This window comes from Cupressus sempervirens, chromosome 6 (assembly GCF_028749045.1).
Source record: "Cupressus sempervirens isolate cs-2001-9-10 chromosome 6, ASM2874904v1, whole genome shotgun sequence".
In the NCBI taxonomy this organism is placed as follows: Eukaryota; Viridiplantae; Streptophyta; class Pinopsida; order Cupressales; family Cupressaceae; genus Cupressus; species Cupressus sempervirens.
In genome coordinates this window covers 514,959,560-514,975,243 of record NC_143123.1, presented here as the reverse complement: position 1 = coordinate 514,975,243, position 15,684 = coordinate 514,959,560, and the positions used below count along the sequence as shown (strand labels likewise).

General features: G+C 36.8%; 1 protein-coding gene across 5 annotated transcripts; it reads right to left on the bottom strand.

Annotated features, from left to right (window-relative positions):
- Nucleotides 1–751: 751 nt before the first annotated feature.
- On the bottom strand, nucleotides 752–15,342 carry LOC149553281 (myosin-binding protein 1-like). 5 transcript variants are annotated; one of them, XM_089788754.1, is made up of 5 exons: nucleotides 15,224–15,341; nucleotides 12,961–15,017; nucleotides 12,804–12,854; nucleotides 10,726–12,431; nucleotides 752–1,378 (listed from the first exon to the last, which is right to left on the bottom strand). In XM_089788754.1, exons 2-5 carry the CDS (start codon nucleotides 14,756–14,758, stop codon nucleotides 1,343–1,345), a joined length of 3,591 nt encoding a protein of 1,196 aa, XP_089644880.1. In that variant the 5' UTR covers nucleotides 14,759–15,017; nucleotides 15,224–15,341; the 3' UTR covers nucleotides 752–1,342. The 5 variants fall into 5 exon arrangements, with proteins under 5 accessions (XP_089644880.1, XP_089644879.1, XP_089644878.1 ...); XM_089788752.1 differs by lacking the exon at nucleotides 752–1,378 and adding an exon at nucleotides 1,787–1,882 and having other exon boundaries at nucleotides 15,224–15,342; XM_089788753.1 differs by lacking the exon at nucleotides 15,224–15,341 and having other exon boundaries at nucleotides 12,961–15,164.
- Between the last annotated feature and the right edge of the window lie 342 nt (nucleotides 15,343–15,684).

Below are 15,684 nucleotides of genomic sequence, written 5' to 3'. Positions count from 1 at the left end.
ACATTGACTATGCTTATGACGCTCAGCCCCTATCAAAGCCCGTGCATGTATACTCCGGTACTTACATTTAATTTTTAGAGTCTTTCCACCTAAGAATTGATAAATTTAGAAACCTCAGTCATATCAGTGATGTGGAGTAAAACTTTTCAGGAAATCTGTGTAGTAGATGCAAACCTCTGCTAAAAGGTTTTCTCCAAAAACTTTACTAATATGAAATATCAATTGACCTTTATATTTAAGTGTTGCTCTCAGGCACTTAAAAAATTTTATAATGAATCGATTTAAAACTGATTGTTCCAATGAATAAAATTAGGGCAGTCAATATTAAGCCATTTAACGAGGAATAATATTTCCTATATATCCAACCTCCGATTCATTTGTTTAGCAAATCATGGCACTTGCATGCTGATAAGACAGTTACAAGGGCTGATATATAGCTCATCGAATGATCAGATGTTCGGCCAATGAATATTTTATGTGCAGATATCTCCATCCACTTCCTCAAGACATTCCGTTTACATCTTTTTTCCCATAGCAACTTCCTTGTACATAATTTCTACGGTTACCCTCTATATTACATAATATAAATATAAGCACAGTTGCAGAAATTGCTTTAAGGTTTGTTTCATTTTTGCAGTTGTACTTGAAACATTTGCAAATGCACATGCAGAGGTTTCATGGGTTATTACATCTTAATGGTAAAAAGGACAATTTTGAGACTCTTTACACTTGTGCTCACTGAATCAAGGTCTGCCAAATATACAGCCTTTTTTACAAAGAAGTTGGAATCAATTACAAACAACCCTCAAAAACTTAAAAATAAGCAAGCCGGCTATTGTATACACTATACCCAGAATATTACATGTATACAGCCAAGGATCCCGATAGATGACTTCTTGAGCCAGACACAACCTCACAGACACAAGGACACCATCATCCCCAATGATGGTTTCGTAACCCATTATATAAAAAAATGATTGAGCCAGAAGAAAAAATAAGACCCATCCTTGCCATCGGTTGTTGATGGCTTCACACAAAACTTGCAAGGCTTGCAAGATTAAAAAAGCTAACAACATGTCAAAAACAAAAAACTCTTGACATGGGATGCTGAAACTAATCTCCATCTGGTACTATGTTATACAGGAGGATACAATACCCTGTAGGGTCATTCCTCAACTAGGTGATGTAAACACCAGTTGTTTACTCATTACTCGTAATCAAAGCTCCATACTGCCATATAATTCCATCCTAAGTTCCTAGAAATGGGATTTTCAAGGAAGATAAAATATATAGACTTCCCAATATCACAGATTAGCTGTTAAGCTTACAGTAGCCGACTGATTCAATAATGAGGTTGCATGTTTATTGTTCCATTTCCCTGCATTCTCAACAGATTGAATAGAGGTTAGTATAGAAACTTTCTAAAATGAAACTATAATGTATAAAATCATAACTAGTATAGAAAAAGGAATATCAAAATAACAACCGAGAATACATAATTGTCATACTGAATATTTCTTGGCAGATATTTGAGCAAACATGGTACTTAGTCTTAGAGATGAAGTTAGGTGTTTAAGATTCAAGTATTTTCATAACAGAAGAAACAAACCAATAAAAGTGCGCCTCACTAAAAATCTATAATAAACAAAATATTTTCTTAACATTTTATATTTCTTTGTCTACTGAGGTCTTTCTACAAATGTATCATCACCAGACAGCACGGTTTACCAGAGTCAAAAACAGAGTCGACTTCTAAACTTGAAAATAAGAATGTGCTTGATATCTATCTTGCTCCTGGAATTTCTTTTGCCAGGATTTTGAAGGTTTGAATTCCTTAGATATAAGATTTCTTAAAGAATGTTTCTGTGGTTGTGTAAAGCATCTAACCATGGAAAAACAGATTGTCAATAATAAACCAAATATTAAAATAATACAATCATATAAAAGATTGCCAATATGAGCTTATATACCAATATGAGCTTAAAACTTTACATCAGGATAAGTTTAGACTGAATAAGCAAAAACTAAAGATTTATTGTAATTGTTTGCGTTAACAGGATCATTGTTCCCAGGTGGGTACGTCAGAGTTTTAGCCTGCTGACCAGGGTTCCAATCTAACTGTGGTCTTGGCCAGCCGAAACAAAATGTGAATAAAAACCCTTCTTGTCAAGAGCATGTTTCAAGAAGCTTCCCAGCGAAAAGAAAAGAGTTTCCTTTGCAGACATCCATTTTACATTGCAATCATGCTCCAGACGATTAAACATATTGCAATCATGCTCCAGATGATTAAACATATATTCTAAGGAAGATGCAAAGACATAAAAAGTAATATATTGAAGATTATATTTACAATGCAAAAAATTCGGCCCCAAAATTTGAATCAACAGGTTTTCTAAAGTCTGAATACCTTGGAATCATATAGTCAGAGACTATCTCAGTGGATTGTGTAATGAGTAGAGACAAACAGAACTTCACTTAGACCAAGTATTAAAATCAAGAAAAGGATAGCTGATAAGGAGAAAACTACCATCTACATCCATTATGATTGATTCAAATACTTTACATAAGCATCTATTTAAACTGCATATATATGACTGTTTATTGCATAGTTCCATGGAATGATGGGGGGATGCAGTGATGCAGACCATCTCCATAAATGCCACTCTCCACTTTCTGATGTAGAGCAGATGATTAATTTTTTTAGCTTTCTAATTTTACACTGCTGCTTCCACTTTATTCAGTTAACTGCCATTGCTTTTATAATGGGCACATTTTTTTCTTGGAGTAGTGGTCTATCTGGTGAGTTATTTTTGGGCAAGGTTTTTGCTTAAACTTCAAACTTACGAAAGCAATTTAGAGCGGGAAGGGGATAGTAGAGGAAATTTATAAAACAAAAATCCATGCTGTAAGCTAATTTGTTTTATTCTCTGCAGCGATTACAGAAATAAGAATATTTTATCTACCCCTATAGGGAGTAAGGCCGAAGTCCAAGGTCAAGTGCGATGGACCCCCTGGCTAGAGAGTAGGGCACAGCCCCCCTCTGGTGGAGTGGGTGAACAAGGTTAGTTCATGACAAATTAGAAGAGGATAAGATATGTTTGGGGTTTGATTTGGGCCTGCAAATGAATGCTTTTGTTATGTTATATATGATTCATTTGACAATTCTTGAATTTTAAGTTTTTTATGTCTTTACTGTTCATGGTGGTTCTTTATGTTTTCTGCAGATTAATCTTCAATCTGTTGATTTGAGTTGCATCAGTTTTGGTACCAGAGCAAACAGATCTACATGAGAGGACATTGGCATGAAGGTTGTAAGGAATATTACTATGAGTGCTCACTTTTGGCTTGTTTAAGTTCTTTTATGCTTCTAGGGTTAGAAGGAAGCAAAGGCACTTGCATGGGTAGTTGCAAACAATTAGAGAGCCTACACTGTGGAAGCGCTATTCAATAAGAGGGGCCATTGTTTGTTTGAGCTTTGACTGTGAAGTCAAATATGGAGTTAAATTATAATGTAAGAACTAGGATAGTTACGGTGAACTAAAAGATGGGACAAAGGCAAAGGCAGAAGCCAAACAAAGGACCAACAAAAGGAGTTGCAAATTTAGAGGTTGAATTAAAAACGTTGCGGTGCCTAGTGGAGGAATGAGAGTTGTGCAACAATATGCAAGCAAGAAAAAATAAATCTATAGAAGAGTTATTGAACAGTTACAAGAAGATGAAAAAGAAAGGTAAAGACAAATACTCACCTTAAGAGCAAGAGCCATTTTCAGAGAGGAAAGCCATCAAGTTAAGAATTAGCCAATGGGTACAAATGTTAGAATAAGGAAAGATTAAATCTAATAAAGCATTGGCCAAAATATTAGTGGATAGAAGAATGTGGTCTTCCAATAGTTGATAGTTAGAAAATAAAGAGACAGATGAATGGAATAAAGATGAAGAGAGATGAATTGGAGTTGCAGTGTTACTCCGGAGAAGGGGATGACATTGAATATTACAATATAAAAATAGAAGAGTTTGAAGACTTCAATAAGCAGGAATGCAGCTTATCACGAGTGGATGCAAAGTACGTTGGAGAGGAAGCTGCAATGGAAATATTGGTCTTAAGAACCTCCATCTGAAGATTTAATGTTTTTTAAGAACACAAAACGTCAGAACCAACTAGAAGTATGTTTAAAAAATCCATTTAGCGATGAAAAGGGAGTAGAAGATCAGCACTTCTACAAGGAAGGCACAAAGATGATTGGAGAGAGTAGAGAAATGTTCAGTTATGGTATAAAGGAAAATGTCCAAAAGAATTTAGACTTGTGAACCACATCACACAGAGCTAAGCAACAAAGTCAACCTCACAAAATATGAGTGTAAAGGATGTCTGAATTGCACAAAGCAGATAAGGCAAAAGTATGTGGGAAATTTTTCTTCCCTTAACTTCTGTTTTTTATTATTTTATGTGCGGGTGTAATAGAAGCGGGTAGGAGTTATTAGAATATTATAATGTTTCTTTAATGGTCATCTTAGTTAGTCTTCAATTTATTTAGTAGTTTCTATTTCCGTCTTTAGCTCACGATTGTCTCTTTTAAATACATTGACTTTGTAAATTTAAGAAGGAGCTTTCATCTCATTTATTTAATACAACTACAAAAACATCAATTTACCATAACAAGATATCAAAGCAGATAGATAGGATTTCATAAAATTTGGCAATTTTTTAAAGAAAAATTCAACCCTCCTTTGATCTGGAATTTTTCCATAAATTTGTTTTTCGATTTTTTAAAATAAGAAATTGTTAGAGGTATTTTAAGAAATTTGTGGTTAGTCTTCAAAGATTTTTGCTTAAAATCATAAGCCTGGTTGAGGGTTTTGATTGTGTGATTTGGTCTCAGCAAAAGTCTCTGATTTTCGAAGGTTGCATCTATTTGAATTTTGCATGAGTTGCATGTTCTTGAATGTTGCTTGCATGTACTTGCATGTGCTTTTTGTGAGTTGCATGTTCTCACGTGTTATTTCACTATGCAAAGTCCACAGCCTAAAATTCCCCGTCCCCATACCGGAAACATTTTAGGGACTTGGGGACGACTAGGAGGCGTCTCCACCCATCCCCTATTTTGAAAATTCACAAGAAACATCCCAGAAACTTGGAGACTTTTCAAAAAAAAATTGGGGATGCTAGTACATCCCAGGGACGGTTAGGGACGCCCGTAAAGTCCACGGGATGGATGGGCATCCCTGAAGGGGTAGGCAACATCAGCACTTTAAAACCATAGTTTCCTTTAATAAAATTTTTTTTTTTTAATTTTTAAAATGGACCCCTCTTTCAAAGTTTGCCTTAAACATGCTTATTACTATTTGATAGCTAATTGCTGCTATTTGGAGTCCTTTGATTAGCATTTGGCAATATTAGATTAAGAATTGTGAAATTAAGGATGTTGTTACAGTCATGCTACATGCTCAAAATCATATAGCAGATTGTTTGTGAGGTATTGTGAAAGTCTGAAAAGTGCATTATAGAACTGGAACATGTATCTTTATGTCATCTTGTGGCAATACATCAGTGTTGGGTTGGTTTGGGGTTGATTTGGGTCCTTTGTAAAAGATTTGATGAATATTGGAGGTTGTATCAAGGTACTATCTTACTGTAACAGATCTATATCACAATTGGAACTATAAAGCAGACCTGTTCGTATTAAGATCAGTCCACTTACAATGAGTTGGAGGTGTAGTTTCAGAAACTAAATGATAGTAGTGTGGTTTAATTTGGAGGGTGTTTTATTGTGCTTGTTGCTATTGAAAATGAATTCTAAGTTATGTTCTTGGGTGTGTTTCACATATTTATTTATTATTTTAATATTACATGCATATTGACAACAATTCCGAATTATGAATGCATATTGAGTGTTGAGTTTGACTATTGAAATGTTGTATTTTAAGGTTTTAAGATGCTTAAATTGCAAGCTTTATCCATGTTTTCATATAAATTTAATGTATATATTGCAAATTTCTCTATATATTTTAAAATTTTTCCTATATTTATATAAACATCCCCTTGTTGTCCCCGATAATAAAATTTGCCGTCCCAGAAACTCACTACTCTGTCCCCTCCAATCCCCGTCTTGGAAACTTGGGGTAACATTGGTTTTAATAAAATCTTTCCTTCAAAAATATGTCTGGGTATTTTATAGTTTATTCCTCAAAAATTATTTAGTGGGTTTATAATTTTTTTCTCAAATATTATCTGGTGGCTTTATAACTCCTCGAAATTTATCTGTTGGGTTTAGAATTTTTTCCTCAAAAATTTTCTTATTGGATGTCAACTTTTTTCTCGAAAAGGGAAGCTTTCTATTCTCTGATCCATGTCTTAGATTCTGTTGTCTGGTTATGAGCCATTTTTCATCTCATAAATCATGTCTGGTTTTCCTGATTTTTCTTCTAAAAAATCATGACTTTTTGCAGTATATTTTGGGGTAATGTTTCCCCCATGTCCCCAAGTATCAGAAATGTCCCTTGTACCATGCTGGCATTTTTTTGGGGATTGCGGTCAATGGGATCGATGTTGCCTAGATAAGTTTAATAGAGTTTCATACTATTGACCAGGGGTCCAGTCTACCTGTGGTCTTCCCCAGCCAATAAAATGTGAATAATGGCCTTACCAGTCAAGAACATGTTTCAACTTTCAAGTCCTTTCCTAAACATAAAATAAGTATTTTACCTACCAGAGACATCTTACGACCATTATTTCAAGCTCATATATCCTCCAAATTGTTCTTTTTAGATACAGTTCCTGGGATCTATACAGGAGCCCTAGATGCATATCAAAAAGAGAAACAAAGACATAACAAAATACTGAACCCAAAGATCATAGTAAGCAACATACACAGAACAAATCATTAAAACATAGAAACAAAAACCAATAAGTAATAACAAGAAAATAACTTCATCCCGGCAAGTGAAGAGGAAACAGCACAACACCAGAAGGGAGAAATCACAGCCACTGGCTGAACCCAATTCAGAGATGCCACAAAACATATTAACCATAACTATCAGAGTTCAGGAACTCCTCATCTACCTATCCCCTAAGTGACAAGGCATTCTATTCCAGCAATCAAAAGCCCCATTGTAGACACCATTCCATAAGATTGTCAAAGTTTACACCTCACTGGCTCCAGCTTCACTAATGTCATTATACCTTCCACTTCGGTACCATTAATATTCTCTATCTGACACAGAAAAAGTGAAAACATTGCTCTCAAGGCACAGCAAAGTATGGTTCTATTCACAAACCCATGAATGCCCTTATGATGAGAAATGAACATACTTCTTTATTACATGTAGCAAGTTTTTGCAGGTGTCAAAGAAATTTCCCACCTCCTTGGAAAGCTTGACAATTCCTAAGGCATACCTTTATTTTCATAATCATCCGAAGCATTTAATGGCTACCCCAAATCCTACAAACCTGACCCAAAAGCTTCTCCATCTTATCTTTGGAATATGTTAGGAGCTTCTCCAGAGTCCAGATAGTCACAGCTAATTTAGCCTTAAATTCCACCAAGATAGGAGTTAAAAAACAAAGCAAATAGTGTATCAGAACTCGGAATAGATTTCAATGTTTCACCATCTACACACTCCCTTTCTGTAAAGGGTCCTTTGGCAAGCTAAAATCAGTTCATGCTACAAAAAAAATACCAGATGCCAGCCCTACCCACCACACATCAGCAAATCCAAACTGCAGTAGTAAACCACCAAACCAAAGAAATATTAAAGCCAGATAAGTGCTCCCATACACAAAGCCACCTGCAGAAAAAAGTCAAAAACAAAGGTATCCCTATAAATCATAGCAATAAATAAACCCTTAGCATGGCCAGCCATCTAAACACAATGCCATCACATCATCTGCTATCCTTACACCACAAAAAATGCTTTAAAAGAAATAGAAGCTAGCCTGTTGAGGGTGATGAAACCAACATATAATCATACTGCCCTATCTCAATTGATAAGCCTTGCAAGACCATCCTAATCAGACATTTCCTATTGGCTATATAATATGTCAAGATATCAATGTGACACCTGTACACAATCAAACAATTTTTTCCATGTGAAAAAAACACAAAACTTCCGAAGGGTAATGTGCTTTCTTCAAAGCACTGATAACTATTGAAGAAATCATCTCCTAATTATCAACTATTGAAGAGTCACTCTACACCATGATATTATGAAAACCTCCTGCATATGCCAAGGTTATTCCAGCTAAAAGTATCTCCCACTCAATTTAATTATTTATTGAACTCTTAAAAGGCATGATCTACACAATAACAAAAGCACCCAAGGCATCCATCCCATAACACATATCTAGTAACTGATGAACCAGGACCATCATGAGAAGCTTCATCAGAAATACACTTTCCACCCTGCAAAAGGACTTCCTATTTTCCCTCTCTTTGTTTATTCTGAAAGGCTCGAGATTCTATTTGCCAAATTGTTGCCTTGCATTAATGTTTCAGATTTTCTATAAGGAAGACACAAAAAACAAAAAGCAAAGATTGAAGGTATTATCAATTTAATAATAATTAAAAATTGATTAGTTATAAATACAAAGCATTGAGAAACCAAATAAGGAGTTGCCTTCTGAAGTTTACTTCCTAAATTCAAGTCAAGAATAACAAATCTTATAATGATCCAGTGGTTTATACTTAAACATAAGATATAAAGATGTAAAAGAGTAAACACTTGAACATTGCATTGAATTGGAACATCGAACATTGAACATAAAGAATCAGCAAATAGTCAACACCGGGACGTTCCTGCATCCTTGGCAAAGGTGGTGGAATTTGATGCACTGTTGGGGATGGGGGGATGGATTCCCCTAGTCTCCAGTGCATCCCCGTCTCCAAGACATGAGGCAAAAGGACGGGGGGGGGCGGGGGTAGCGGGGTGGTTTGCTTCTTCCATGTTACTATGATTGCAATACATCTTTTGGTAACTAGCATTTCAAGTACCATATGTATAGTATATACAACCCCCCACCCCGTTGTCCCCTCACTGTCCCCAAATTAAGGCCCCTTTGTCCCCCCATCCTGGAAACTTGTCCCCCTGTTCCGCCATCCCCCAAGGCAGTGTAACTATGTGATCCACTACACGTTAGCCATCAAGTTGAGATGTAATTTTTAATTTTTTGCCGAATGTTTCACAGTAATTTTTCAAAGTAATTTTCTTTAAAATGAAGAGCCTATTTTATTGTTCAATCAAGAGTTGTAACTTCTGTTTTGTCCTTCCTTGAGAGATAATGACCTAATTGATCATTGTTACAGATTCAAAAAAATTTGACATATATGAACGTAAAATCTTAGATATAAAGGTCTGCAATAAGATACAAATATTTGAAGAGAAAATTATAGGTCTCAAAACATGTATAAATTAATACAAAGAACAGAAACTTAGCTAAGTGATTAAAGACACAAAACAAATAATCTTGTAAGAAAGCAATCCATAAGCTACAAAAGTGAAGCTTTAGCTAACAGCTAGAACCCCTCAGGATGGCAAAAGTCAGAGCACCAAATGAGGACAGAGATCATGTTCAGTATAATCAAAGACAAACAAAACAAATCAAATGGAATCATTTAAGGTTTAAGCAAACTGATATTGAATATCTAGACATACATTAAAAAATATATATTTCCAAAATCAAAGGGGAATATATGCTGCAAATGACAAGTCACTAGACAGTAAAACTCAAACTTCATTGTTTGGTTTCCTGCAAGTTCTTCTAAGAAAACTTCCTCCGAAACAATAACTATGACATTTTCAAATCCAACAAGAAAACATAGTAACGAGACTCGCCCCGAGTTGCGCGAGTCACCTGGGTTGGCAAGTTGGGTTACCCCTGCCGGGTCAAAATGACCCATGATTCCTGACCCGCCAAGTCATCAAATATTTAATATTTCTCTAAGGTATTTCTATTAATATACCCTGACTCGCCGAGTCACTGCCAAGTCATGACCGAGTCGGAGCCGGGTCACGAGTCGAATTACCCTTGCTGAGTCAGAGCCGGGTCCAAGTCTTGTTACATTGCAAGAAAAGACAAAGCTTTGCGTACTAATCCTAATGAAAGTATAATAATTGAATCCTTGTGATGATCAGATGAAAAGTGAGGTCACAGAGGTTGATCTAATGGGCAGTTTCTAGGGTCCTGTCAGAAAGTTGTCTTCTTTGTGCACTGTCGAAATATAATGCACAAATTCATGTTAGATATTATTTTAACATCCTTTTGCCATTTTGAAGAGACATAAGTATTCACATCAAGGGCAGTCTCAATCATAGAACAGAGGTGTTTTATGCAATAAAATTAGCTAATTGCCATCAATGAAGTATTCATAGTAAATACAATTGTGCAGCGGAAATTAAGATTTCAATTTTCTGGTTGCAAGGCAATGATCTGCCATGGTTCTTTTCAAATGATTGAGACTTGAAATTAAGAAAGAAATACTACACCAAACTACACAGATCAAGTTCAAGATGGAATTAGGCTGAAAAGGAAATACAAACCAGAGATGAATTATGTGTATGGTTTTTATTTTCCTTGTTTTTCTGAATACAATGAATTATTGTTTGAGGACAAACTGATAGGAAACATGACTTCACTACAATATTTAAGACTAGTAACAGAAAATACAATTATAGCGCTCACAAAACAATAATATATCACACTCAGAAGCTAAAACTATAGAGTGTCATTACCTCTGACAAGGAAACAAAAACCGCATTCTGCTGCACAGAGGAGTCATTTGCATTACTAGCCCTCATGTCTACCCTCCTGAGCTCCCGCAGGTGTTGAGCGATTTCCTGAAGCAATTTCATACCCTCGTCACCTTTCCTTAATGACTTGATGCTATGTCTCATGAACTCTCTATCAGCCTCAAGAGCTTGCAACCTATCATTAAGATGATGCACTTCCTCTTCAATGGCTAAACGATTATTATCTCTAGCAATCATGGAAAAGCTGCGCCAATCATTAGACAGGCCTGCAAAGTAGGATGCTTCTGTATTATATGATTCTTCAATTTCTTCTTCAAAGCTTGTAGCCTCAAACAAAGAAAGAAGCCTCTTGCCCTTCACAACACCTGATCTTCTTGGAGTGCATGCCTTGATGTCAACAGAAAGATCCGACTTTCCAACTGTAATTCTTTTCTGAGACTCTTTATCCCATTGCATTTCTTCTAGTTCATCACACATTCCTCTTGTATCGTTTATAGTCATACATTCCTCATGACCATTAATCTTCTCTTCATCTCCAGTTGCCAGGCAACATGATTGATTTTCTTTAGATACTGCATCAGAATAGTCTCGCATCTCTCCATTTTCTTGTAGATGTACCAGACCAATGTCAGAAACCTCTTTTACTTGCATACCGATTTCAGAATCTCCGTCATCTGCCAACATGTGAAGCTTCTGCTCTAAGCTTTTTAACCGCTCTAGAATGGAAAGCCTTTCCTCTTCAAGATCAACCATTGACTCATCCAAGCTATCCTCAAGTTGCTGCTCTTCATGGACCTCACTTGCACTCATTGTCAATTCCATACTTCGTTTATTTTGATGTGAATCAATATCCCCCTCAACTTCATGGACACTTGAAGAACTTTCATCTGTGTCTTCACTCAAGGATGAGACAGAAGAAGTTTTCAGTTTTCCATATTGATCAATGAGCGGTTGTTGTGAATCCACCTCATTTCTTTCTGTTTCTAGATGATTTCCAGCCATTTTACTTAAAGCCACTTTTCTTTTATCTTTCCTTTTCTTGACCGCCTCAAGACGGAATCTTTTTCTGTAAAGTTCAACCTCCTTCTCCAACTCCTTAATTTCCTTCTCTCTTTTAACAAGGATTTCATTCATTAGCTGCAAAGCATCTTGATCATATTCTGCTTGCTCCTCCATCATCCTTTGGTATTGTAATGCCTCCATTTGCATCGCTGCTTTCTCTTCTTGTAGACGCGTGATCATGGCCATGGCCTGGTTTGCAGCAATGGCAGAGGCATTTCTTTCTGCTTCTAATTCTGAGTAGAGAGTATGAAGAGACTTCCGATCTTGCTCCAGATGCCTTTTCAGACGGTCAACAGTGCTTTCACCCTCCAATTCACTCAGAATGCTTCCATCTATAGAGTCAAATCCAGAATCATTTCTGTCAATTGATACCCTCTTATGCAGCATATGCAAACCTTCTATAAACCTTGGAGTTTCAGGAGGTCTATACTCATCTACGGTACTCATACCTACCACCATACCATGGTTAGTAAGGGAATCAATCCGATTTAATTCTTTTGCATAAAAGCGCCCTGGTGATAATTTGACCTCTTCCTGATATTTGTGTGCTTCCTCCTCCCTGAAGGGGTTTACACCCATTCTATTAAGCTCAACCTTTCTTTCATTGGCTTCAATATTTTCAGATCCTGCAACCACAGAAGGACAAAATTGAAGTAAAAAATCAACATATAAAAAGAATAAATTATATCTAAAGACTCAACACCAATATTGATAATCCCTTCAGGACTATTCTGATAGCTAGAAAACAGAAAACATTGTAGGGAAATACCCTTCTCAGATTACTTCTAATGTTTCTATGCCTTTGATTCAGAATGTCAAAATGAGAATTATGATAATATTTTACAAGACGTGATAGAGAGATGGATCTTGGTTTGGAACTTTGGACAACATAGTTTACACTCGGAAATTTTGGACTTCACTAATATTGTAGTGGTTAGGGCTGTTTTAATTTGTATGTGTTTCTCAATTCAAATGAAAAAATAAAATCTAAAGCTCACCATTCAAACTCTCTCTTCCAAAATCTTCATGTGCTCCTTGTGAAGCAGGACCTGCAACAAGTGTGACTTGAGAAAATGTTACTTCCATTCTCATAAATAGACAACAATTTCAAGACCTTTCTATCAAAGCAAGGTTCACGAGTACTAGGGATATTACCTCCAACAGATTCAGTTTGGTCAGATGTTCCTTTGACTTCTAAGGATAAAACTGGTTTCAAAACTTCTGTTTCAAAACATGCCTTGTTAGCTTCGAGAACATCCTTTGGATAAGAAATTGGTTCAGCATGAATAATCTCAGCAGGCTCTTCTTTCAACTCAGTACATGGAACTGATGAAGGATTCTCATAGTTTGAAATCCTATTCCACTCAAGCTCTCCAAGACCATAGCCTAGAGCAACAATGCCTTCTGAAGACGAACCCTCCATAGAAATTTCCTTGTTTATTGGCTCATCTAATATAATCAAGACTTCCTCAGAAGATGGGATAGTTTCCACAGTTTTATGAGGTAACTCTGCGGGTTCACATATATTTTCCACAATCTGATGGCTTGCTAAATCACTATCCTGACCATCCAAGCCCAATGCAATAGACCCAAGCATGCTTGCTGAAATATTTTCAGGAGGAACATATGTATCCACCAGCCCAGTTTCTGATTTGCCATTCATTGAATCACTGGCTAGTATGGTTCGAGGATCCAACTCCCCAACTGAACTCTCAGAAAAATCTTCCAAACAGTACTTTTTGTGAGATTCACTCTTGTTTACGGTGGGGGAATCAACTTTGCCGACTGACCTCTCACAGAATTCTTCCAAACGTTCATATTTGGGGGCTTCCATCTTGTCTTCCAAGAAAGGCACATCAGGCGGTAGACCAGAAGAGGAATTCTCCAAGTCTGAAACCATTTCGTGAACTAAACCTTGCATCAGACTATTAGAGATTACCTCTGCTTGCGAATCCAATCCATGCAAACCCTGTACACTATATCCTTTTGCAATTTCTACTCCCGCCTCAGAGGATGCTACCTCAGATGCAGAGTCCTCCGATGTATCCTTAAGCTCTGTATATGCAATATAACCCAATGGATTCCAGCTCAAATCATTTCCTTCTCCTTCAATCACTTCGTCCTCAGCCTTACAGCTGCTGCATTCCTGCAAGATGACCTCGGGATACTCCACTGATCTCATCAGAACCTCTTCCCTGTCAACACCCTCGGCAAAGTCTACCACCGCCTTCGGAAGGGGTGAAGCAACCCCATTCTGCCCTTGTACATCATAAGGTATCCTGACCAACCTGTCCAGTAACAGTCTGCTTCTCTTCAATGGGGTCTTACAGCATGAACAAACGCCGTCTGATATCCATTCATTCGTACCCAGTTCCTCCAATTCTTTTCCCTCCATCTCGGAATTCGCAATTATTTCATGTTTGTTTTCTTCAACCCCGTGAACGCAATGATCATTTTCACCCTCGTGATTGGCCAGACAAAACCCCTCATTGTTTTTATCCCTCTGATAATCCTTCTCCAGACCCAACTGAGTGCCACCATGAACAATACCCTCAAGATCCACATCCAATTTTCCCTTATATGTACACAAACTAGGTTTAGTAGTCTCTTCAGCAAATGAAAGCAAACAATCTTCACACATACCTTGAACATCAGACAGATGCTTATGGACATGGCAATAACCGAGTGAAGAAATCTCTTTGGCATGTTGGTCACAGACCAGTTTTCTATAAAATCCAGGTTCTTGATCATCCAGAACATGATCGAGTCTGTTACACCAGAGACAAGGGGGGTGGAGTCCAAAATACTCTGCAAACTTTCTTGTCAAATAAGACAACAAAGCACCAATGATCAACAATAAGATCAGCGCCCATTCAAGAACTGCGTATATCAACACTGTACCAATCCTCCCAAATTTCTTCTGCATAACAACAGCAATCTGCTTGGATGCCATCTGATTCAATACCCAATTTAACTATCAAATATCTCTTTACCTAGCGCCTTTAGATTTCTATGAAGCTCGAAATCCAATTCAAAAATCAAGCCTCTTTTTAGTGGGTATATTTAAACTTCCTTTCTGAAGCAGCCCAATATGCTCATATCCTCCTCTGAGAAGTTCCAGTGCAATTTTCTTTACTCTTTATCAGTCCTTAAATTGTTGATAACATAAAGCTTTAAAACTGCTATAATTGTTTTCTGTACAGAAAGCAGATCTGCAAGCAAATAGGAAAAAATGTGGGATTGAGAAAAAGCTGTCCTTACCATAAAAAAGATGCAAAACGAAGTACGAAAAGGGGAAAACTTGAGAGTATTTAAAGAAATGCTATAAGTTTATTTATAAATTAAATGATTCCCATTGAAGATCATCAGAGTCTGTGCTTTGACAACTAAAGTGGTTTGGTATTGCTAATCAACTGACCTGGAAGGGGAGCGGTCACAGGCTTGCAGAAAAGAATAATGGTAGATCACTAAAAACACAATTTCTAGTTACTTTCAATAAAATTATCAAGTTTTTCCTTTTTCGCTGTATTGGTGGGCCTTCTTCTGATGGAAGGAACATTGTGGGCCCAAGATTCTCACCAACCTAGCGCCATGTTTTATTCAGTAACAGATTTGTAGTTGGTTAACGGGAATTTTACTGAGCGAGTCAAAAGTTTTCATTTGTGTTGCTCTGAACACCTTTAACAATGAATGATATGATATGATATGATAGATTTTAATGACGTTCACGAGACTAAAGTAGTCTATGGGACCCATGCAATCGCCCTCCCGAGTCAGGAGCCAAACTAGTCAGTTGCAAAGTTTTGGTTAACTTGTCTCTTCTTCTCTGAATTTTGATAATCAACTCCGCTGTTCTCTTCACTTGATCTTCCTCAAATA

Excerpts from the sequence above, each read along its gene's own strand:
- LOC149553281 (XM_089788752.1), bottom strand. The coding sequence starts at position 14,758 with ATGGCATCCAAGCAGATTGCTGTTGTTATGCAGAAGAAATTTGGGAGG. Across the intron at positions 12,432-12,803 it reads TGGAAGAGAGAGTTTGAATG|GATCTGAAAATATTGAAGCC; the intron begins GTGAGCTTTAGA and ends CTGTGGTTGCAG. Across the intron at positions 1,883-10,725 it reads TTTTTGTTTCCTTGTCAGAG|ATGCTTTACACAACCACAGA; the intron begins GTAATGACACTC and ends TTCCATGGTTAG.